Source organism: Athene cunicularia (assembly GCF_003259725.1).
Source record: "Athene cunicularia isolate RWA chromosome 8 unlocalized genomic scaffold, athCun1 chr8_part1, whole genome shotgun sequence".
In the NCBI taxonomy this organism is placed as follows: Eukaryota; Metazoa; Chordata; class Aves; order Strigiformes; family Strigidae; genus Athene; species Athene cunicularia.
The window spans coordinates 7,308,286-7,334,121 of NW_020799109.1; the positions used below are offsets into that span (position 1 = coordinate 7,308,286).

The 25,836-nt window shown below is 42.4% G+C and overlaps 1 protein-coding gene across 1 annotated transcript; it reads right to left on the reverse strand.

The window, feature by feature from the left end:
• Positions 1-12: 12 nt before the first annotated feature.
• Positions 13-3,925, reverse strand: RNF11 (ring finger protein 11). The gene is made up of 4 exons (XM_026853881.1): positions 3,893-3,925; positions 3,022-3,228; positions 1,834-2,003; positions 13-1,234 (listed from the first exon to the last, which is right to left on the reverse strand). Exons 1-4 carry the CDS (start codon positions 3,923-3,925, stop codon positions 1,063-1,065), a joined length of 582 nt encoding a protein of 193 aa, XP_026709682.1. The 3' UTR covers positions 13-1,062.
• Positions 3,926-25,836: the final 21,911 nt, after the last annotated feature.

The following is a 25,836-nucleotide window of genomic DNA, read 5'->3' on the forward strand; positions in this document are numbered from 1 at the left end:
TTAATACAGGAGACTGAGATACAGTATGTTTATTCTTAACTTCTGATAACCTAAAAACTACAAGAATGAGAGATGCAATATCCATTTGCTATGATCCAAGACAACCATTCTCAGGGAGAAAAGAGTAGAATAAGTGATCAACACTAACACTACATTAGTTCCAAATATTTTTTTTCAGTCATGGCAGCTTAACTATTTATTGTCCGTCTGGCCCACTTTTAACCTGATGGAGTTAAAGGTGACATAGTAAAGTGTAAGGACTGTTGTTTCATCAAAACCGAAGCAAGTTATAAAAAACATGAAACCATAATTTCACTGCAGGACTTGTTTCATATCTTCATATTCCGCATCACTTGTAGAAAAGGGATAATGCATCTCAGTTTGCTTACAAGCTAGGAGATCACTTTGAAGTCTGTATATTCCTAACTGCAAACAAAATATAGCACTTTTAACAGGTTATAAATAAACTGGTTTTCAAGCATAGAGCCAGCCCAACAATAACAATACACTATTAAAAAGACCTAAGGCAATGAATTCCATCTCCAATGGAAAAAAAAAAAAAAAAAAAGAAAAAGAACTGTGCAAACAAGCTTAAAACTATTTCTTTGTGCCAGTGTTATAAAATGTAGATTTCAATAAAGCCTTGACCCAAATGCCAGGACTTGTGAAAAGAATCAGAACAAAACTGGTTACTTTATTTAGGAAAAAAATACTCTTATCTTGCTGCTAATAAAATTGGATACACGCAGTTTAAACATTTACAGTTGCTGTAACACTTTACACAATTCCTATATATGGGTGTAAGAACAAACATTAAAAGACAATGGTGGGTCAAGGCTTTACATTAAAAATAACAACCTACTTTTCTATAGTCTCTAAAATACTATGTTTTTTCCCAATATTTGCAGCCATTCAGGAATATTTTTTTATTTATTTATTAGGAAATGTATACTTTGTGCACGATCTTAATTCCTAATTCCTGGCTCTTTGGGCTGAATGACAAAAGGATCAAACCCATTAACGTGGATGGTCTCCTCAAAGGTTCAGTGGAGAAACCCTGGCTCAGTTAGTCTCATATGATGAAAGCAGTGCTGCATCCACTGGCTCCATGCAGGATGGACAGGTAAAGGATCTCATCAACCAGTCATCTATACAGTCCAGGTGGTAAATGTGCATGCACGGCAGAAATCGGATAGGGTCCCCATAAACAAAGTCCATCATACAAATGACACATCTGGTGGTGGGGGAAAAAAAAAAAAAAAGATAAAAATATTTAATCTGCTGTTACCACACTGGAAATGAAAAGCAGCATAGTATCTACACCTGGATATGTTTGAGTCAAACTTTTAGTACTTTTAGATACATGTGGATTTCTTAGCTCTGTCAGTGCTGGCTCCACCAAGCACTCGGGGGGTTTTGGCATCTCCTTTGTAACCCTGGGCACATGCTACAATGTTAGTGAGGGCAAGAAGCCTTCTGTAGGCATGGCAGAGGCAGCTCAGCAGAATGCATAAAATTAGAAAAGGTAAAAGGCAGCCGTAAGGGTGAAGAAGTCATATGAGCTTATTTCCCCATGAAAAGAGGATAAAGAGGAAAAAACCTTTAAGGGCATGAATCACATGGGTCAGGAAAGTTAAGTTTCACCTGTAACAAGGAAAACAAGTAAAGATAAGGCAAAGAGCCTTCTGCATGGTTATGTTTTTCAGAAATCTACATTAAATTACAGTCCCTGAAAACAGAGCAAAAACAAGAGGACAAGATCAGGTTTTCCCAGGGCAATATCATAAACCAATGCGACAGCCACATCCGTTCAGTTCGGTTTCTGTAACTTACTCTCTGATCTTCTTCTCGGAGCCGTCTCTTCCAGGATCATAGACTCCTTTAGGTAGATGCTGAATAAGGCCTATCCTCTGCGCTATTCTGATTTGTTCCTCTTCCGTCAGCTGTGTTGCTAGCCGAGTCTGGCTAGGAGTCGGGTGATAAACAGGAACAGGGACTTGCTCCTAAAATTAAAATATTTCAGTTAAAAAAACCCACAGAGGCTTTCCTAGCATTTCATAACACAGTAGGCAATGTGTTTAAACTTTTCCTCTTAGTCCTACAATGTTTGCGTGATCTCCCACTCCTACTTGGCAATTTTGGGGCTATAATTATATTGAGAATGGGATAAAGAATTGAGGCCAGTATCTTGAGCAAGGAGCTAAGATACAAAACTGAACAATGCAATGGCTGAGGAAGAACCCCTAGTATTTGCAACAAAAAGTAGATTTTTTTTTTAACATATATAAAGAATTATTTGCAAAGATGAGGACAGTGCCAATTCTTAAGAGTTTTAGAGAGGAAGGTTTTATCAGTTCTGTAATAACTAACATTAACATGAACTGTTCTGGGCCACACAAACTCCCATCCAGAACTGTAGATTTAATTCTTATGTGTTTAAAAAACATCACCGGACAATGAAAAGAATACTTTAAAGTAATCCAAGTTTTACATTTGTTCTCATACATTAATATGATTTTACAAGTTCTCCCAAAACTGGACTTCAGCTGCTGTATGTTTAAGTATATATTTCCCAAACAAAAAATAGGCAACATGTAGGTATTATGCAGTCGATCCTCTGCCACATCCTCAGAAGATTCTATTGAATAGTAACAAAAATTAGCGGATATTTTCACTAACATTTATATTACCATGTACTTATTTTACTTGCTTTTAAAGCACTTTATTGGATGTAAATACCAATTTTGAACAGGAGATAGTATTAAGACAGTATTGGCCAGTAGCCATAAGTCTGTTAATAGGGAGATGGTTTCTTGCAATAGGCCTATTTTAAAAGTACTCCTTAAACAGCAGAAAACAATTCAACTTATAGATGTGTTCTGAAAATAAACTTTGTGCATCAGACACACAATAGCATCAATTCATCTGTTTGAAAATGCCAGAGTTGACGTTTCAGAGACCGCTGCTGCCAAGCAGGCAGCCTGCAGGAGTGTGTGCAGCTGGGCGCCCATCGCCTCCGACCGAGCTCCCGTGGAGGAAAGATGGGGGCTTTCGCTCTCCGTGACAGAGTGACCACCTGCCAAAGCGTGTGTGTCCTTGCAGAGCGTGGAGCGCCGTGGGCAGCTCAGGTACTTCCAGCAGCAGGAACACGGCGTGTTCCGTTTCCTCGTTTCCTCGCTGCCTTTTGGCCCGCTCCAGCGATGGCCTAGTGCAGCGTTCCGCTGACACCTGGCAACGTCCAGATACGGGGTTTAACGCACGTAATACTGCGCTTGTAAAGCCTGATAAAGCAATTCTTCTTTCCAGTTGCTGCACTTCCCAGCAGTGAAAGACAGACAGTAGTCCAGGAAGGCCAAAAGGCAGCCTGAGGAGCACCAGCCTCTTGCCAGCTGGTGTTGGGGATGCCCAGCAGCAGAAGTCCTTGCTTACAAGAAATGCTAATTAAAAATACAAGTCTGCCTGGCAATTTTAACACAGTGACTACCACTTGCAATTCAGCTGTGGGGTAAAAGTCACAGTCTTCTCTTAATTAAGCTACCCTAGGATTTCCCCCTCTGATTTCCTAGCAGAACTCAGAGGAACTATGAGAAGGTTCAAAAATGCCAGTAGTTCTGTATATTTGATTAATTTCCTGACTACTCTAAACTGTATTTCACAGAATCGTCTAGGTTGGAAAAGATCATCCAGTCCAACCATTTACCTAGCACTGACAGTTAGGGATACTACACTGTATCTCTAAGCGCTATGTCGACTCTGTTCTTAAACCCCTCCATGGATGGGGACTCCGCCACCTCCCTGGGCAGCCCGTTCCAATATCTAACAACCCGTTCTAGATATTAGGAAGCGTTTCTTTCCAGTCTAAGCCTTCCCTGGTGCAATTTGAGGCCATTACCTCAGATTCACAGATTTCCTCTAGATCAGCCATCTTCTAATGGTTTAAATTACCTGAAGTATTCTCTAATCACCATCTGGATAGGGAAAAGCACCAGCTGAAGCTAGGGATGACCTGTCAGATATAACAACATTCCTGAAGTAGCTCTGCAACCTTTGCTGCCAGCAAAATAAAGCATTTTTTCCCCTCCCAAATGCTGCCGAATGTCTACACTGAACAGATCAGCTTGAGACAGGGCCTGGTCCTGGTTTTATGTTTCAAGAACTTAACACCACAAACTATCAGTCACTTTTTTTTTCCCCAAGGCTTTGCTCTATTTCTTTAAATCAATAGCAGAAGACATTACTGCTAACTCCTTTGTTACAAAGATGTACGTACACAGCACACTTAGCTTGGAGATGCATCCTCCTTCCCGTCTTAGGAAAAAAAAAGGACAGGTTGGTGCTAATAAGGGCAAAAGCAGGGGAGGCTACTTATTTAATACAGTTCCCCTTGGCAAAACGATGACTGCAAGTGATAATGCAGAAATACAAGGGAAAGGCTAAAACAGGAGGAGGAAAAAAGATCCAAGAAACTCTGGAAACGTCTGAAAGTAGCAGTGACAACTGATAGTGAATGCCTAAAGCAGAACAGCAAACTGATCATCTCAGCAGAAATTACACAGCAAAAGGAAACTACAGTTAAGGAAGAATCTGTTGTGAGTTAAAACTACCACATTTGGACAACTCTGCAATGAGAAATCAGTCACCCTATCCAACCGCTGACTGCTTCGGTTAAATCTTGGACAATAAGTTAACACAACTTGTAAGCCTGTAATAGACCAAACAAGAATGAAACCTCATTCCCCTCTCCCAGACTCTTACAGGCGCTTGCTGCGAGCAACCACCGCAGGGCCGTGTACTTGGGGAACCCATTTCTGCATTACCATGGTACCCCTCTCCCATGGGTGTCGTCTCCCCCATGGAGACCTGAGGAAGAGGTGCCAGATGGGTCCCCTGGGCCCCCTTCCCATGACAAATACACAAATGCTTTCCCAGCCACCAGTGCTGTGTGGAAACACTCCTCCTTTTGGCATCCTGTCTCAGGTTCCCTCCCCGCAGAGCCACCACCCTGCGCTACGTGTCTGACATAACCAATTAAGGCCGGAATTTATAGTTGCCAGCTGTGGGCTTCTACAATTTCACATACTAGACAAGAATCTCTTGTCAGATGAGTAACTCTGGGTGAAAATGGTGCTGTCTTTCACCATGACATGGTCTTAATGCTTGTGAATATAAAACACTGGGGTTGGTGTGGCTGCTAAGCTGTTGTGAAAGCTGCATAAATCATACTACTGTAAATAAAAAAAGAGTGACCCCCTCAATACCCACGATGCAGTGCACTTCCTTAGCACGCTGTCTGGGGGGCACTTCAATCTTGCCTCCCGATTACTATTAAAAGCCTGCCCAAACTGAGCTAGCAGTCCGCTGGATACGAACACACCAGTAAAATGGATGAAGACAGCCACACACATTGCAGAGAGTCAAACTACAGGGTACACACCAACCTTTCCAAACCAGCCCTATCCCCTCCCACAGATAAAAAGGTGCATTTATACCTCTATGATTCTAAAAATATTTTAAACTATTTATTCCTAAGGGTGTAAGAGCCCAGATTTCTCCGACTCAGTTCACTGAAGTGACCTTCAGTAACCCCAGAGGGGTCAAAGTAAGAGATGGAGTAGACTGCACAAAGCACTCCCTCAGCTAGACCCTGCCCATCACCCCTGAGTCGAGCTGGGCTCCTTCAGCCCCCGGCAGCCTGGCCACCGCACGCCCGAGCCACCGCACACCCAGGCTGGCCCCACATGCCGCCGCACCACCGCCACCCTGGCAGCTGCATCCTCTCATTTCTCCACTGCCAAATGTCTGAAGCGTCTTCAGAAGTTCAGCTCATCTGACAATAATTTTAAGACGCCTGTAAGGACAGAGGGCAGCCCTGCCTGCGAGGGTTTATCACCCCTTTGCAAATCTTTCACAGTTTATAATGGCTACTTTTATCAACTCACGTTAAGGCAAGGTTCCACTCACTCCAGTGCGGATATTCAAAGGTCACAACGTGAGGATTCAAGACTTCACTCAACTTCGACTCCTTGCTAGAGGCCCACTGACATGTATATATATATATATAAAAAAGATTTTATTACCCCAGTAATTATTATTTTACTCCAAAACCAAGCATGAATTTATTGCTCTGGTGTCTCACTTTTCCCTTATCTACCAGGGAAAATGTTTGTGCAGACAAAATTACGAAATACTGAACTTCTAACCAAAGTCCATGTTATTTATCATTCAATAAAGATGTCAGGCATTTCAAACTGAGATGAAATTTCATGTTAACTTCTATTCCTCCATGAAAAAAAAAAAAAAATCTTAAAAAGGCCAAAACAAATAATCAAAACCACCTACTAGCGTATAGCAATGAAATAAAAATAACTTTCTGGCACTTAATTTGCTTTAATCAATTTTTTCCCCCATATGAATTCAGTAATGATGAAACATCTCAGATGGCTGCAGTCCTGGAGATACACAACTTCTTTCTTGTTCATAAAGTAGGTGGTGTCAGCACAAGTTCCCCTGGCTTTCTGTGCACAGAAATCACTTGTTCCTAATGTTTATTCAGCCTTTAAATAACAGCGTTAATTTAGACGCAAGGACTACAGCAGGGTTTGTGCCTCCATCTCACCCTGGCTCCTCCTCCTGGGGGGGGGGAAATCACGGAGGGCATCTCGAGGTCTGCATTTTTCACTTCTAATGAAAATAAGCATTTTCACACATGGCTTAAAAGGCCCAGACACTGTGTTTCTGCATGCAGATTCCCAAGCACAGTTTGGGTTCTCACCTAGAAAAAGAAGGTTTTATCAAGCACGATTTTTAGTTTGAAGTTCTCATCAGTGCAATTTACCTTGGTTACTCATGCTGCTGTAAATCTGCTTTTCTCTTGTTTTACAGCATTTTCATCTTGGTTTTGCAAGTGCAATGAATTTGTAATACTCCGAAAACAGGTCATTGGTAGATCAGAAACTCTTAATCCCTGGATAAAGATTATTTTAAGATCCCTCTACACCACATATCAGCAGTGTTATCAGGGCTTTTGTTTGTTTGGCTGTTGTTTCTAATAATTGCACCAACATGCACAAATTATCCTTTCAGGAAGGTCAAAGGTGAGCTGAATAATTCACAGCAGCTAATAGTTCCAGAGGTTAAAGCTTCACTGCTGTCCCTGGGATCCTGTCTACAGCCCCTCACTTTCCACTACTGACTGCTTTGCTTGGTTTCCATCTCTAAATTTTCTTCCTCATCTAATCCAATGCTCTCAGTGTGTCTCACCCTGGGATATTTATTTGCATTTTTAAAACCTGATCAACAGCGTATCTGTTAATTCAGTCTGACAAAGGAGTCAAACGTCTTCCTAGCTGTGTTGATCCTAAGTATTTTTTTACATTTTTTTTTTATATACCAGTAGGTATAGTGCTTATGCTGCTTGAGGTTGCTGCCTAATTAATTAATGCAAATACAACAGTTCAATTCGAATTTCCCCAGCCATTCCCACAGCTTCTTTGAAATCCCTTCAATATGCAAATGTCTTTCTTGAAACGTGTTGTCTGTGAAAGCAGCTGCAGTGGTTCGCATACAGCTGTATCAGGGCTACATACGCTTTGCTGCTCACCAGCCCTCACACACTGACCTGACAAGTGGCCTGGCCTTTCCACAGCTCTAACAGCCCTCAGACATCACTGCCTATTGCAAAGCTCACTGTCACTAAGCAAATCTTCCAGCCTTGCTGCTTCTCAGTTTTCTCACCTCTAAGGTGAGATGCTTAGCAGGAAGCCTAAATAACTGATCTAGACAACCACAACTTCAGTTTATAGACGTAAAGTCAGGAGGTGAGAAAAAAAAAAAAAAATCATGGGTTTTGGGGGATTTTTTTTTTTTTTTTTTTCAAAATCCCTGCTGAATTTTATGAAGTTTTCTCTTCTTGCTACTTTATTACTCATAAGGAACTCACTGAGATGATGGCTCAGGGGCCTTTTCTGTGAATGCAATTCTGATCTGGGTGAAAAGACTCAAACTCCATCAGTATGTGAATGTACATTCTGAAATAATACCCTCCCCCAAGACACATTAATTTAAAACCACTCGCTGCTATAATGTGCGTTATACGACAACTACAGCTTACTTTAATAATCCTTAGAATATTACGAGCAGCCTGCCAACTATAAAAACCTTTTTCTGCCATACAGAAGAGAACAGTTCATTTATAAAGCTGAATACCAGTTGCTATAAAACATCCTGTAATGAAATCGTTACCCAATCTTTTATATTCCTGCTTCCAGGTAGCCAGTCAGCACAAATAGCTGCAATAGCTGAACACTTACCCTGAAAAATTCTTTTGAAAGAAAAATCCCCTCATCTCACCTCTCCCATTTCCAGGGGACACCTGGGACAGACAACCAGATCAGACATACATGCGTGCACAAGAGGAGCCATTCTGGCACAAGCTGGAATCTAAAGCATGAGTTTGTCTAGCAGACCCTGTTCACTTAACAGTAATATTGGATATAACAGTGTGTTGAGAGCAGCCCCGAGGAGAGGGACTTGGGGGTATTAGTGGATGGAAAACTGACTATGAGCCAGCAATGTGTGCTCACAGCCCAGAAAGCCAACCGTGTGCTGGGCTGCACCCAGAGCAGTGTGGGCAGCAGGGCGAGGGAGGGGATTCTCCCCCTCTGCTCCACTCTCATGAGACCCCCCTGCAGTGCTGGGTCCAGCTCTGGGGGCACCAACAGCAGAAGGACACAGACCTGCTTGAGCAGGTCCAGGAAAGGCCACAAAGATGCTCAGGGGGCTGGAGCAGCTCCCCTGTGAGGACAGGCTGAGAGAGATGGGGGGGTTCAGCTGGAGAAGAGAAGGCTCCGGGGAGACCTTACAGCAGCCTTCAGTACTTAAGGGGGATACAGAAAGATGGGGAGGGACTCTTATCAGGGGGTGTAGTGAAAGGATGAGGGGTGACAGTTTTAAACTGAAAGAGGGCAGATTTAGATTAGATAGAAGGAAGAAATTCTTCCCTGTGAGGGTGGTGAGACACTGGCACAGGTTGCCCAGAGAAGCTGTGGCTGCCCCCTCCCTGGAAGGGTTCAAGGCCAGGTTGGACAGGGCTTTGGGCAACCTGGGCTAGTGGAAGGTGTCCCTGCCCATGGCAGGGGGGTGGAATGGGGTGATCTTTAAGGTCCCTTCCAACCCAAGCCATTCCATTCTAATATAGTCAGAAAAGAGATTAAACATTAAATTAACACCTGCATTTATGTGAGAAGTATTAAGATCCAAGTAGTTGTCTCCCAACAAATAATAGTATGTTTCAAAACAGAATTACTGCACCACTCTACTAAATATACACTCACCTCTAAAAAAGGGTTCCAAGTCCTAGCATTTCTCAGGACGCCCACATTCTTCCCCAGGGAGACTAATCACACAATATACATTGTGAATGTATACTTGATTCATCTGGAACTTTAAGGCTAATAAATATATACTTAATTTTTAAGATTTATTAAAGGATTGTTCTACCACCACTGCTTGCTGAAGGGTGCTAACTTTAACTGTTCATGGCCATTTTAAACAAAAATCACATTACTTTTCTTTGATATATTCCTTGATAAATTTGACAGCACTAAAGGACAAAAACCCCAAACTCACAACATACAAAATTTCACATCTCAATTTTTCCTTTAGTTTTATGAGTATCACAATTATCATTTAAATATTAAATAGAGAATTCTTATGCAGAAATAAACATGTGCACTAGCACCTTACTGGTTCACAGCCAGTAAAACAGCAATGCTTAAAAACCCAGCAAGGGCCCCCAGGATGGGCCCAGGTTCCTCCACGCTTCCCACCAGGGCGCTCTCAAGGGAAGATGACTACCAATTCTGGCCTTGCAAGGAATGAGACATTGTAGATACAGTCAATAATTAATAAAACAACAGAGTATGAAAACAGTCTGCAGCAGAGAAGAGGAACCTGCAGAATCTGCACAGCCTTTCTCCACCTTCTAACACCAATTAAGAAGCAGCACCTGGTTTGTGTCACGTATCATTTCAGAGGGAGGTGTTATTTGGTGAAAGCCAGGATGGTTCTGCAGTGATGACATAGCCTCATTTAAGCTTTTACTAAAACGGTAAAATTGTCCTTTGCATTTTTCGCAATAATTCCATTAGAGTTACTGAGAAACAAATGTTATCTGAAGAGTTGGAAAAGATAAGCAACCAGGAAAGAGAGTTCTGGCTGCCGATTCTTAAAATATCACCTGTCCCCTCAGCTCAGCTTTGCTACTGAAAATAGGGCTGGGGCAGAGAGAGAGGAGGTACAAACTAGATGCATCCTGCCTGCTGCTTTCCTAGACAGTGACAAGGGCTATTAGAGAAAGGGACTTTGTTTTCAATCTTTTTTTACCTGTTCTGTCACACAAAAGCAAAAAGGCTACCTACTCCCAAGATAAAGAGTTGGTGGTGCCCTTTTCAGCTTGGCCCGTGCAAACCCAGCCCTACTTGGCAGACAGAAATCACCTGCTGCTCTGTAGAGTCACCTGCTCTGAAACTTGATTAACCATCAATGCAAACCTAAATACAAAAGATTACCAAGGAGGAGTTGTAGGGGAAAAGCAGTAATTAAAAAGCAGTAATTAATCCCTGGAAGCACAATCTCCTGACACAACCAGACAGTTTTTACATTTCCAGGCTGCACAGCAGGTTCCTCTGACTCAAGGGCCATATCCTTGCATACGGTTCCACCAACTGAATTCTTGTTCACCAGCCTCGTGTCAGTTTTACCTGTCCTTGTTCCTTTCTCCAGTGACCCCATCAAACATCAGGGTGCGCACACACACACACACCCCCCAACACATCCCAGACCATCAAACTGCTCATCAGAGAACTGAACTCCATCCCTCCAGACAACCCCACAAACAGCTCCACTTACAGCATGAGGCCACAACTTCTGAGATAACAAAGTCCTCTTATTACAGCTCCTAGCATGTTTAATAGTGGTTTTTATACAGGGAGGGAAAAGATCCATAAACAATTTACAAAAATTCATGCTTTTCTGTCAAGTTGCTGCAGTGAACAAAGCCAGGAAAGAACAGTTCCCCCTAAACATTAAATTAAGGGCACTCAGGCACAAAATGCAGCCTCCTAAGACTTGTACACCCTGAGGACTACAAAGCAAAGCAGCTGGGTAAAGACAAAAAAAAAAAAAAAAAAGGGGCCAGCAGTCATTTCTGCAGCTGCTGGTAGAAGAACAGCACATGTACGTGGATCATCCTACCCCATAAGGAAACCACAACATCTGCGTTATTGGTACATGTTCTCTCCTACGTACGCCAAGTGGTTATCTTTGCAGAAAGCCCTTCTTAGGCCTGGCAAGCACAGACAGTTATTACAGTGCTATGGCTATGTTAAACACAGCCCTTATGGTTTAAGCAAGATGGTTGCTGGAGAAATGAGGAGCAGATTTAATAACATATAAAACCCTGAAGTTTTAGGAAGAAGAAAATGGTCCTGCAGCAGAAGAGACTGAAAGCAAGTAAATCTCTCAGACTGTCTCATCTACTGAAAGGTACAGAGTGAACCTACTGTGTCCCATTCACTTACTGCTGTGGAACTGCTGGCTAGCAGGAAGCAAAAATAAAAAAGAACATCCCAAACAAATGAATCCAGATAACATGTTTTTTGGAGGCTGCATTCAAGCATGAGAGACAGGGGAAGCACTGGAGCTACAATGGAAAAGCTGACAAAATGCTAACAGTCCACACAGAAATAGGAGAATCATTCACACTTCCTTCAGATACGTATTTACTTTCTGGAAAGGGTAAGCATCAATCAATGCAACTTGTTTACAGTGTAAATCAAAGGGCTAACGGCTAAAAATGCTAGTGTTGATCATCCTGGGTAACACCTAAAGTCTGCAGGCAGCCCGGCCTCTTGCTATGCCAGGTCCCATATGCAGTGCAGCACACAGACTTGCTCACAACTCATCCCATGTGATTTGTCCCAGGCACGTCCCCCCCATGCACACCCACCCAAACCACTCCGAGGCTCTGACTCACCTCAGGGTACAGCAGACAAAAAAGCTGAAGCTCACACACCTGCTTCTGCTTCCTGAGACACGAGCTTGGCTCAAATCTACCATCCTATAACCTCCAAAGCATTGCATCGCTCAGACAAGTCCATGCAAGTCCCTTACGTGATGGGCTTGATATGGATTACTGGACAGGCAGACACCCGATGAACAGTGTAAGCATATACGTGACTTCAGGCAGGCAACAGAACACACGAAGAGCAGGAACAGTGCATGTTATGCCCTGAACTGCCTACTGACCCACAGACTCCGCACAGCCGAGCTAAGCACACCCACCCCCTGCTCAGCTCCTGGTGCCATTTCAGGGATTTGGAGATTAGGGTGCAGCTGACTCCATCTGGTGTAAAACAGCACTGCCTCTGAACCCAGGTCCTGCCACTGCCCTTGCACAGGCTCTAGGCACTGGCTGCAAGGACACCGATCCCACTGACTCTTCACCTCATGAAAAGCAAACGAGCCATTACCATCAACTGTGCGATCACTACAGCCACTGAAAAAATTGGGAGCAGGCAGCCAAGAGGAAAATGGAGGACTGCCCCTGTCAGGGCCCTAAGCCAACTGTGAATTCCTCACTCCAAACACTTGAAAAATAGCAAGAGTGCTAAAATGTATCTTTTGGCAAGAATTAGGTCAGCTTGAAGGCAATTCTAAGAACAAAATAGCCCTTCTGAGTACTTCAAGAACAAGGTAGCAAAATTACAGAAATCAGCCCTAATTAGTCAAGAGGAAAGGCTGGGGACAAAGGGCCAAAACAGGGAATAAACATAAAAATGCATATAAGCTGAAGACACAAGCAATCCTTCAGGGGAGGACTGCTTAAGTATAAACACAGGCTGTACTTCTGTGTGTAAACAGATGTGTGTGTGTATATATATATATATATATATAAAAACATGATAGTTTGAACTAATAAGAATATAACAACATATAGCAGAGAAATATTATGCAGAACTAGGAATGAATTTTAGAAAAAGTATAGAGTGAGTGGGATATAAAAGGATCAGTGAAATCAAGTGATGAATTATCTCATCTCTAGGCTCAGCATATGGTGTCATCTTGGTGTTATCATTCAATGACACGGCAGGCATCCTCCTTGGGCAAAAAGGGCTATCCAGAACCCAATTTAACAGCCTTGACTAAAGGAAACTTCGACACACATCCAAAACCATCGTATTGAATGCAAATTCTCATACATCAAGTTCCTAAACCAGGACTTAAATAGACACAGCAGCCCCAGTTGGAATGAGGACATCACCCCCTGTGTACAGTCTTCTGGGAGGTGTCAATTTAGCTCCAGATAAGGGGTAACACAGATAACAAAAACAAACAGGCAGATCAACAGCAGCTATCTCAGATCATCTACCCCAATGACACAAAATACTTTTCTGGAGCCACCCAGTTGTAAACAGGCACCAAAAAAGAGGTCTGAAAGAGGACGTAGTAGGGTTTTTTTATAGAGATACAGCCTGTTACCTAACCAAAATACAGAGAAGATGCAACATAGGAGAGGGCTTCTACAAACCTTGACAGGTACCTTCCCCCTTGACCAGGGAGCAGGTAAAGAGTGGCTGATGAGGTAGAGCACCACAGCCAAGCTGTGCTAGCCCAGGAAGGTGGGCTAGCAATGGGCTCCCCCCCACGAGGTAAGCCAAGCAGAAGTCTGGCGAAGCATTTTCCATCAGGCGTTACAGCAAACAGGGGCTCACACAGTGCAAACCTCCGCCAAACCACAGAGAAAGGAGAGAAAACGGATTGCTCTACTAACGATAGTTGACTTGGGAGAGAAAAGTGGTAACAGTTCATGTCCTATTGCAGAAGGGCTTCAAAAAGCAGATGGTGCTGGTAATGAGCTGGGTCTGCGTAACCACAGAGCAAGAAAACCTGAAGCAGAGGGACTGCTGGCATGGGGCACCTGCTTCGAGACCATGTCAGCAAAGCAGCCCGTGACAGCAGGGTTTGTTTCAAAACTCAGGAAATCTGTGTTATACTTCAGTTGATGATAACTTTGTACTTAGCTTGAAGTATTTAATTGTCTTTTTAACAAAGCCATCCTCAATTACAAATGCTTGCTCAAGCAGGAAGCTGCCACACCTTGGCAGTTTGATGGTACACTCAGATCCAAACGCCTTTTCATTTTCTTAATGGCATCTGAATTTCTAACACAGAGTGGACGCCTCTAAGATCCAGGTATGTGACCTGAAGCTTCAGCCTAGGCAATGCAGCAGGGGACTGGACTATGCAGAGGCAGCCAGGAGGTCCCTGAGGCCAATTCAAGGATACAATCAATGCTGCATTTTGCAACAGCTTAACCACAACTTTTTTTTAAGCATGTTTCTACATTAGCCTGCTACAAAACCACAGACAGACGAAACCTCACATACACCTGCCATACCTTAGGGGACCTCAAACACACTCTGAGTCTGTGTGTGCAGCCTTCCCGGGTGTCCCTGGCCATGGCATGCTGACTTGGCGAGGACATCCCTGCCGTTCACCCAGCCAACGGCTCCTCCCTTCCCCCAGACCCTGGGCAGCCAGTGGGGGGGGATTTCTGTGATTTCTTCCACATTTTGAAGCTGGAAATGGGGTTTGAATCAGGGGGCACTGACATCACCCTGAACTGCTGGGCTGTACACAAGGGATTTCAGCTCAGCTCAGGGGGCTGCAGCATGGGGACACGATCACCTCTCCCAGACGGACACTCTGCCATCTCTCATTTCGATGAAAAACTACAATTTGGCTACTTTAGCATCATTTGATAATAACATCAATTATTTCAACTCAATGAGCAGCAGTTGTAAACAGCTAGAGGCACCGATTCAGGCTATCAGCTCATCTCAGCCGGTCATTTATTAATCTTTAAGAAATGTCTCAGGCTTTAAACAACTATTACTAAATCTGTTGGTTTGCTGAGTGTTTTAAAGCAGTGCTCTATCTAAAAGAAAGGAACAACCCTGTGAATATTAAGGCACACTAAAGCTTGACGAAGTTCCACTTCTTGATGCAATATTAGCAAGTGAACACAAGGGCAATGTTTCTATTTTTTTCCAGCAAAGTCTTGTCCTCGCAAGCAGTGACTCTGCGTTTTTAAGCTCACAGGGCACAAATCCAAGTGTGATCTCATGCAACTGTCAAACCTCTTCTAACAGAAAAAAAAGCCTGTGCCAAGAACAGGTAGAAAAATCATAAATAGCTCTCTCAGGAGTTGGTTATACAAGCGAAATATTTCCAGACCGATTTTTTCCTACTTGAAGTTTTAAATGCACAGAGACAGTTCAACGAGCATCTGGTCACTTCTTTAATCTGTCACCAGAAAACACACGTTTATTTTACTGCACTGTATGAAACATACTGCCAGTAGCTGGTACAAGCAGGACAAGCTGCAAACATTCAGCTTCACAGATTAATAAGGTACGGTGTCCATCATAAGCAACCACCTGTCCAATCAGCATTTCAGCATTTTCAATCTATGGTTTTTGAGATTTTTTTGTTTTGGTTTGTTTTTTTCAACACTCTTCTTTGGATCTTGCTTGTGCTGGTTTTACACCAAATACACTTGTGTTCGTTTCAGTACAGGTGTTTTCAAAGTAGGTGGTTTGAAGGGGGAACAGAAGCAGGTCCAGGGCTCTGCCAGGGCAAAGGGGGAAGGACAGGGAGCACAGCGCCCGGCCCATCCTCTGCAGCCACCGCAGCTCCTGACTCACCTTGTTCAGCCCTGATGGGATGAAGAAAAACCTCCGTTTTGTCAGGCCACTCCCCTCCTCACATCCTCTCTCACAGAAGTTGCTGAGAACTTTGTTTACATGAAATTGGCTTTCTGAAGGAAAATTTGAGGTTTCCACAATGGCTTCATCCTGGTGACTGCAAGTATCAGATAGTATGGTCTACAAATGTCCCCACTACTACCCCAGCAGCACACTTGGTCAGGATTTCAAACTACCAGGGACGTGGCACTTGAGCACCTACTTAAGTACTTGCCTGAATTAAGGCTCAGGCTGCCACAAAAATCACAGAACAGAAAACTGTTTGAGAGGAGGGACATGAAAACAGAGAGGTCATTTTTCCAAATATGGACTGACTGGTTGGAAGACAAAGCCCCATTTCACCCTGACACACCCGTTGGAGAGCAGCTGCAAAGTCTGGAGATCTCCAGCCTTAGCTCATCCATATGCAATGAGGGACCTCTTTCACATTGTGTAAAGTACACCAGAATCCCTGAACACCTAATCCAGTGACAGACAGGATGCAGGTTTAGGGCTGGAGAAGATCACATGGAAATACAAAGATTATCTGCACAAACTGAAAAGCACTAATTTCCCAAGAACATTACTTGTAACTGTCAAACACTCCGATTTAGACACATGGGCACAAGGAAGCTGCTCATGCACCAAAGTGTAACTACCATAGGTGAGGTTATGTGCTACTTTCAGTGCCCCTCGGAGTCACAAATGAAAGCCTCATGTCATTAACGTTATACTACCAACACTCTTTCAGGCTTTAGGAAGATATAAATACTTCTACTTATTGTATTCTCCTGCACAGATGTTCACGGTGGAATAACCATGTCCTGCTACAACCCGCACAATCACAAAAATAAGTTTTGCTAGTTTATACACACACAAACTGCAGTCACGATAAAACACTGGAATGGAGTAACACTGAGCTTTGAGGCAGTAAATCTGGAGGTATTTGGTATATTATAGTGCCAAAAAAATACACACAAGCCACAGCAAAACAGCCATCAGGAAAACCCTGGGAGTTTTTTAAGTTTAATTTATGACATTCAGTCTAGAATATGCCTTGATACCTTGGGAGTCATTAGGGTTTAACTACAGAGGTAACTGTAATAGCTGGAATCATAAAATCATTTAGGTTGAAAAAAACTTTTAAGATCATTGAGTCCAACAGTTAACCTAGAACTGCCAAATTGGCCACTAAACGGTGTCCCCAAGTGCCACGTCTACACATCTTTTAAATACCTCCACGGATGGTGACTCCACCACTTCCCTGGGCAGCCTGTTCCAAAACTTAACAACCCTTTCAGTGAAGAAGTTTTTCCTAATATCCAATATGCTAATATCTAAACCTCCCTCGGTGCAACTTGAAGCAGTTTCCTCTTATCTTACCGCTTGTTACTTGGGAGAAGAGACCAACACCCACCTCGCTACAACCTCCTTGCAGGTAGTTGTAGAGAGTGGTTAAGTCTCCCTGGAGCCTCCTTTTCTCCAGGCTAAACAACCCCAGTTCTCTCAGCTGCTCCTAATAAAACTTGTTCTCTAGACCCTTAATCTATCAGATTCTTTAAAACAAGGAAAGAGAAAAATAAGCTTCTTACTCATATTTTAACTCCATAAGCAGAAATATTACTATGGAGATACTTTATTTCTCTTTCTAGACCTTTTAGCTCACTGTACAGTCCCCGAAAGGACACCTCTCACGCATCTCTGAGAGGCAGCGGGTGCAAAAGAGTAGATCAGGAAGCGGATGGCATTTAGTGCTGCTCATCCAAGGGCCTACAGGACTAAACTTTGTCTCCTTACACATCGCTGCAGTTAAGTGAAGTCAAGGAAGGCACCTTTCTGGCGACACTAAAAGATTTGCTGAGTAATCTCTGAACCAAATAGGCAGGATAACAAAGTCTGAATTCCTGTCTTTATTTGGGATACCTCCTTTTCTATAGGCACATCTCCACTGCAGTAAAGACAGAAATAGAAATTACTGCAGCAAACAATTTTTTGTTCTTTCATTTGTTATTATGAATCAGACAGTAAAAGCAGAAATAAACCAATCATTCTGGGAGGTGGGCAGCTCTAGATACTTCCTTGGGGGCAGAAAACAGCTGGGCATGGCTTTCTCCATGAACTTTGGCAAAAATGAGTCTGATGTTCATCAAACGAAGTCTGCTGAAAGCCATACAGCAAGTACCCTACGGAGCAATTTCAGACTGGAAGAGCAGGTTGAAGAAAATTTCTTTGCCCCACTGAAGCTTTGTACAAAGATTACCCTTAAAATATCTTACAGGCCTGGTCCTGATTTTTTTTGTATCACCTCACGTAACGCTGCATTCCTGGTGAGGTTTTCAGCATGTTGTGGTATGGTTTACCCTAATGAGAGGGGATAATGGCTAGCAGCACATGAGAAGGTGCTTGCCCCTTGGACTTCCAAACTACATGTTCTGCAGATTTAAAAGTAAATCTTGTCTATGACTTCCATGGTCAGCTACCACAACAAAATTCACTGCAAGATGATGAACAGTCAGTCAATAATTCCTCAATCACTTAAAATATGCCCTGCTTTAATCTTTTTTCTTTCTTCCTTTCTTCTATTTTTTAGTTTCATTGACATGGATGAAACAGATTTTATTTTTCTGGAAAACCAAGTTGCCTGAATATCATATCCACTAACAAACAAAATAAAAATAGAAGCATTAGCCTAGAAAAACAAAGGCTGAAAGGGACTTCAGAAAGGACTGATCTCTAAATAAATCAGGAGAGTAAACGTCAGAAAAAAGCTAAAGATCTGTTCAGTACAAGAACAGGTGCAAAGTTTACCATAAATAATCTAGAATTGTGAAAAAGCTTTTTGAGCCTTAGTTCTTGGTTGATCAAAAGAGGCTCCCAGTAGGAGTAGTAAGGGCAAAGCTTGACTAGCATCTTGCAAAAAATCATACATTATCTGCAGAAAATAACTTAACTGAGCATATGCATAACTATCCATATATCCCCTTGTTCACAGACACCAGAGAACAGTCCAATTCACACACTTGTTAATATGCAATCCCCAACACCGCACAAAACAGGGCTGTTATCCAAATTAATATAATCTATGATGCAGTGTAATAACTAGCAATAATCCTTGTCATATTTAACTCAAAGCTAATTTAAGTAAAATATGGAAGATAGCACTCATTAAATCTGAGACTCATTTTGTTGAGGCTGTTATAAATGTCTGCAGACGCTGTCATGTCCACCTGGAAGTTTAAGACACTAACAAAACAAAAGCTTTAAAAATGAGAAAATAGATTTTTGGACAAAATAATTTTCCATTAGCAATTCTAGTTTGATTTCCGCTGGGTTTTTGATCCACTGGTAGAAAACAGCTATGGCAGAAGCACAAAGGTTCTTGGCCAAACCCCATTTCCTGCAGCACAATCTACAGGTAGAAGCAGGATTGAAGGCAAGGATGAAAATCAAGAAAAAAGAAGAAAAAAAAACCAAACAAACAAACAAAAAAAACACCCCTCTATTCTTCTGACCATATGCTAGCTGGAACTTTAGCACATGCTGAAATCTCCAGCTTTGAAGATTTCACTCCCACTTGCCACTCTTGAGTAGCACGAGGCAGCTTCACCACTGTCGAGGATTTGGCCTGTGACAAGCAAAATGTAAGGTCACCAGTGAACAAGTACATGTGGGATTACTGCACTCTGTGTTGATATACAGGCACTTTACTGCTGGTACACGGCAACCGTACTGCATCTAGGATTTAAAACGATATGTATCTTACTTCAGTTTGATGTGTTCCTTAAGTCTTTTTAAGGGAGAAAGGACAATAGCTATTGGTCTAAATTAAATAGTTATATTCTGTCCAGCTGAAATGTGTTACAGTATTCAAACTGAAACCTGGCCAGCATATTTTGTGAAATAAACCAAGGAAACATTAGTGGCAGCAAGCAGTCTCCTTCAGAAAACAATTCCTACAGCTCTGCAGTGCCCCACAGCCCTGACAATGTGCTGTGCCATCTGCTTACCAGTGACCAACAAGGAATGGTGTCCCTCACTGTCCCACCAGCCCCATCTCCTGTGGCTTTTGGGCTTTATTTATAGGTCTCCAAACCAAAAATTAAGCCTGACCCGACTTAGATCATGAAATCCAAAAAAACTCTAAAGATGGTATTTACTGCTCATGTTCAGCATTACTGGTTCTGAATCCAGAAAACTAAACAAAGGTACTGAGCTAGAGGGTTCAAGCTATGCAAGAGCATGGCATTACCACAGAAATGTCAGGAGTTGGTAACACTGCATAAGCGGACACATGAAGACGCAGCAAAATTTGATTCTCAAGTTTATTTCTTGAAACAGGGTTTCGTCCCTCAATTTGCTTTAAGGAAGACTGTCTTCAGTAGGAAACTGCTGGCTTCTCCTGAGGGACACCAAACTAGAATAAGGAGTCACAACATATAAAACAGGACAACCAAACTGAGGTGGCCAGCTTCACTTCTGCTCTTGCATACTTACATCATTTTTTAATTCTAAACATTTTAGACAACAGGGAGGTTGTTTTATTAAGAGCCACATACCCTGGCAGTCCTCACATACATTTGCACAAAGGTAATCAAACTCCTAACAGCAGTGACAAAGCTTGCCAAGTTATGTTCAGACTTTGGAAACCATCCACAGAGTCATAACTGGAAGGCTTGTGTGAGGAAAGAGGCAGAGCAGCACCCCACAATGCAGATGAATGATGTTACTGTAGTCAGTCATGTCCCAAGGGATATCACAGTCTGCTGCACAACATGAACAGGCTGTGAAAGTCTTCACCCATTCCTGCACTTACCAAGTGTATTCATGAACTGTTAGGTAACATTAATGAAGATTCTTTAAAAAAGAAAATAGCAAGGGAAAGCATCAAAGCATCTTCAGTGGTAGTTGTGGTAGGCAGATTTTTTTGTTTGTTTGCTTGGGTTTTGGTTTCGGGTTTTTTTTAAAGCCAGAAAGATCACATTAAAGAAAAACAGAATTAAGGTTTTGTCTACATCAGAGATTTGTCCTGAAACAGCAAAATCCCTCCAACTGAAATCACTGCCCCACTGAAGTTAGATAAAAAGTTTTGACTGCATTTCATGTACAGATCATTCCCAAATGTACTCACTGCCCAAACCAGTATCAGGTATTCATTCTGTGCATGGTATGCAGTTAAATCTGAGTATATCCTTAATTGCAACACAGAAAAGCCAAAACTCCTGTAATACTTGATGTAACAGCACACATCTAATACCTGACATCTACAGACCTTTCCAGAGATGTCAAAGTAAAATGCAATATATAGATGGCAAAGAGTGCAGATAAATGTAATCTCCACCAGGAAGTCAGTTTGGTTCACTAATCTGACAGGAGGAAAAGAACAGTAAGAGAACACATTTCAGACACTTGGAGGGTATGAGGTGACTCGCTGAGGGATCAGATAAGCACCATAGCCACCAGAAAGAGACTGAGGAACACATGGCTGCAAGTGGAAAACAAGAGGGAAAAACAAGCCAATCTCTTTTGGCAGCAGCAGATGGTTAGATCAGACCTCCTTGTGTCACAAACAAGGACACACATAACGTCAATCACAAGGCACACCACATTTCTGCCTGGCTTCAGCTCGTGGTTCACCAGAGATACTCCCCAATCCTCTCCTTTGGCCTCGGCTGCATTCACTCCCGAGCAGTGTCTGTCAAAGCCGTTATTTTTAAGTGCTGGAGCAGAATCCTGCCTCAAATGAAGTTAAATGAACGCAGATGCTAGTTTCCCCACAGAGGTGTACACACACAACACAGGAGCACCGACAGGTTCCACTGGCACCCGTCCCTGGTGCAGTGAAGGCCCCGGGAGAGGAGTATGTGGTGTCATTAGGCAGCAGCACGTTCTTTAAGGACACGGAAAGTACCCTTCTCTCCCCAGAAATGCTGCAAAACATCAAGCTGCTAGCACTGTCTCAAATTAACTCCCCTGTATTTATAAAAATGCCTTACACTAAAAAAGGGATGGACAAATTTTCCTCAGCCTGCAGTACTCTTCACTGTTTGACTCGTTACCCTGACATGGAAACATTTGTCCAATCCCTCAACACCAACAGCCTGTTCAGGAGCATCTGTTACATAATTGTTACTACCATTTTCCCAGTTTTTGACTTCCAATAAAAACACCACAGCGCCAGCAGCGCTACTTGGAGAAATCTCCATCTGCACGATCCAACCAGAGCAAAGAACACACTGACCCCAGGATACCACGTTCAGAGTCCACTGCAGAAACTCCTGACAGCACACAGACCTGATCCAATTCACTCGTTAACCAAGCAGTAATCAGTCATTACTGAGCCATAGCACATTAAGGAGACAGAGACATGAAGTTCTGTGGGTTGCAGATGAGAGTTCTGGAAGTCTGGCCTTCACCACGCCAGAATCCAGATAGTAGCATGTGAGTAAGGTGTATTTAATCAAAAAAAAAAAAAAAAAAAAAAAAGAGGAAGGATAAAACACCCTCCTTTCCTACCTCTGCCTAAAACTATAGCTCTTTTCCCTCAAGTTTATCAGCTCTGAGTAGATGACAGCTACACAAAGACACTTCAGAAGAAGCTATATATAGGGTGAAGTGAACTTTTCCTCAGAAAGCTCTAGATCTAGGTCAACTTGCTTTTTCTGGGAGGTAGGAAAAAACAGGTTACTCACTGAACAAGAATACAGTTTATAAAAGAAAACAAAGATTACTTGGAGCATGAAGTTGTGTGAGTAGTGTTTTTTCTTTCCTAAAGGATTTTTAAAAATAAAACTAATTAGTCATTAAATATTGTGTCTCTGAATACCTGACTCCCATCTACTGTAAATCAAGAAACCCACTGTATTTAAAAAAGGAATGGGCATTCTTTGGTAAACTTACTTTCAGTAGTTTAGCTACACAGTAAAATAAATACAACTTCAATTCTTAGAAATTCCAGAGAGTTTGTCTAAATTCAGACATAATATAAAATCCCTCCTTGCATCTCATTTTTGGTTCTTACAGATGACTGGCTGGAAGGATTATATACAATGCAGCAAAGCTCCAGGCAAGTTACTGTATGAATTCACTCCAACGGATTAAGTACCACACCACCACTTCCAGTCGAGGATAGGGTGGGAGAGCAACTGAACATCTCACTCAGGTTTTGGCCAAAGGCCCAGCTGCTGGAGGGTACCTGGCCATCACAGCCACTGCAGCACCACACAGGGATACCACCACCTAAAGATGTGTGCCTTTATCAGGGCAGGCAGAGGAGTTTTCTTGGTTCACAGCAGACCTTAAGAGTAACGCTACCTATACAGTGCTTCTTACTAGTTTCCTATTTGCAGATCCCTAAAAATTGTCAAGTAGAGATGTGGACCTGTATTCTCAGTTTAGTGACTACAAATGGGATTTTACCAACTCTTGTGAGCACTGTAAAAACAGCCCATACATCCTCAAAGATCCAGGAACTAAGAGGTGAAAAAGCAGTAACCTAGAAAAGAATTAACAGTTAATTTAAGTGGTTTTCCTTGAATCTAAAAAGTGATAGCTTTCTTCCAAGAAGGACAGTATACTTTCAAGGATGCCACTCTCCACGAGAATCTGCAACTGCCTCAAGGTCTCCAGATATACAGATGTAACATTACAGAACTCTGTGAAGCAGACACAAAAGCAATTACTTAAGTCATATTTCATAAGCTAAATTGAAGATATATGGATGCAACTGCAATACAAATGCTAATACCTAAACACAAAACAACCAAAAGAAATCCCAAAACATCAGAAACTGGCAATGGCAATTAAGCAAGTATTATTATAAAGCACAAAGTAAAGTCTCTAAGTGTTAAAATATTAATTTCAGTGTCTTAACTAAATCTGAATTTAGAGCATTAGCTTGCTGATCTGAGCCTTTCAGACAGTCTACACTGAATACAGCCATTAACTGCTGTCTGTTAAGCAACACAGACCAAACCAGTTCAGCAGTTTGGTAGTCTGTAGTCAAGCAACATTGCACCTGTTTGCTCAAAACCTGAGAGCAATCACTTCTGAACTTGAAATAAAAATAATTTATTCAGCCAAAATAAATACTGGTCTTAATCTATACTGCAAAATTATACTATGTCAGAATGTATACAGATTTTGACAACTGTGTTCATAAAATGCTGTGATTAATGTTCAGTGCACAGAACAAACTCTGTATCTGGGTTTAATTACGATGATGAATAAGTCAGACACAGGCATCGTCCCAGAGCAGTCATGCATTATACTGTCCCACAGATACTGAAATAATGGAATCTGATGCACTTTGATCTCTTAGATAAGTCTCCCGCAGCTCTGAAACAGAAAGGGCAAGAGCATCCAGCCTCATCCAATTCTGCAACGTTCGCACACTGAGTCACAGGAGATTTGTATCCCCCACTACCGAGATGCATCTTATGGGAATAAATAAAGTCAGATAAATATTGCTCCATTTCCTTCTGGCTAGAGCTTGTATACAAATCATCAGGAGAGCCACACAGACTGATGGTGGCGAGAGCTAGAGGGAAACCTTACAGTCTCTACAGAACTACTGTACAAGTATATATAGCCATGCTACAGATATATTTCTGGGTTATAATCTAGTCTGACTTTTTTTAAGCAGTTTTGCCATGACAAAGATTTGCAATATGGGGTAAAATTAATGGGTTTAATCATGACTGCAGGACAGCACATTCCTTGCTTTTGTCAAAACCAGCACTGACTGACTGATTTCTTGCTTACCACTGGATATTCATGCAGCTTCACTAAATTTTATTAGTCATAAACCAGGCATTTCCTTGATGATTCTAGGACCTCTCTTAGCAGTCCAAACTGAAGTGGCACATGGGCTAGCTACAATCTCGAGCTCTGGAAAAAAAACCTCAGCATTGTCAGTCAGCTGAGGTTTGTCTTTGACTGAGGATGAGGTTGTCCCTGCACAGACATTTGGCCTTGGAGTTCAGTGAACCACATACAAGGACGGCTTTTGAACTATGACTCCAGAAATACAAATTGCTCCGAGTGGGGGAAAAAGCAGATGAGAGGACAGAGGCCTCTCGGGTGTTCAGAAAATACAATCAAGGGAAAGAGGTTTCAGTATTGCAGGGATAATAGTCTGTAAATTCATCACTGTATGCTGGGACTGAGGGAGAAACTCAATTTCCTGAGTCACAGTTTCTCCCATTCCTCCCACAGTTTCAGTCCTCCCCCAGGCACCTCAGGTCTACATCATCCCTAAACTAAACCAGTGGCTAAAAACAGAGAAAGGCTGAGAATGCTCAAAATCAGCCCAGCCTTTGATACGATGGTATGTGTGCACGCACGTGTGTGAAGCGGAGAGCATGCGCAAGCATTCTGGTGGATCAGCAGAAATGCCCGATGCAATAAACCAGCTGGTTATGATTTAGCTGACGCAACTGCGGTTGAAAGGACGGTTCTTTTATCTCCTCCTCCAGTTGCTGCACGCATCTGCTGTTTGTCCGTGTCACTGTGCGTGGATCGTGGCCCAGCAGCTTTTATGCCACTGGCATTCTGACTTTCTTCTTCACTGATGAGAAACAGAGCAGCTGGCAGATTCCTATGGAGGACTGGTAAATAAAACAACCCCTCTCTAACTGTTTGGTCTCTTGGAAATTGTTTCATTAGTTCATAGGAAAGTCACGGTTGATTTGCTTTAGTCCATTCCACAGATCATTATCTCTTCAAAAACATAAAACTAGTTTATTTTCCATGGTTCTGAAACCAAAGTCCAGATGTACAGTCAGCAACAGCTGCTGATCACAGAAATGAACCGGTGGTACATAGAGGAAACATAAGAGTTTCCTAAACACGTGACAGTCCTAGATTGAGGGGGACGGTATCCTCATTTGGGTTGGCTTGCCTGAAAGAATGCACAATCTCCCAGCATAATGAAGATTTATTATCCTGATTAGGCAAGATTTCTTATTAACATCTCCATGGCTTCTTCATTCCTACGAATTGAGCATCTGGGGCTGCCAAACAAATGCTGAAC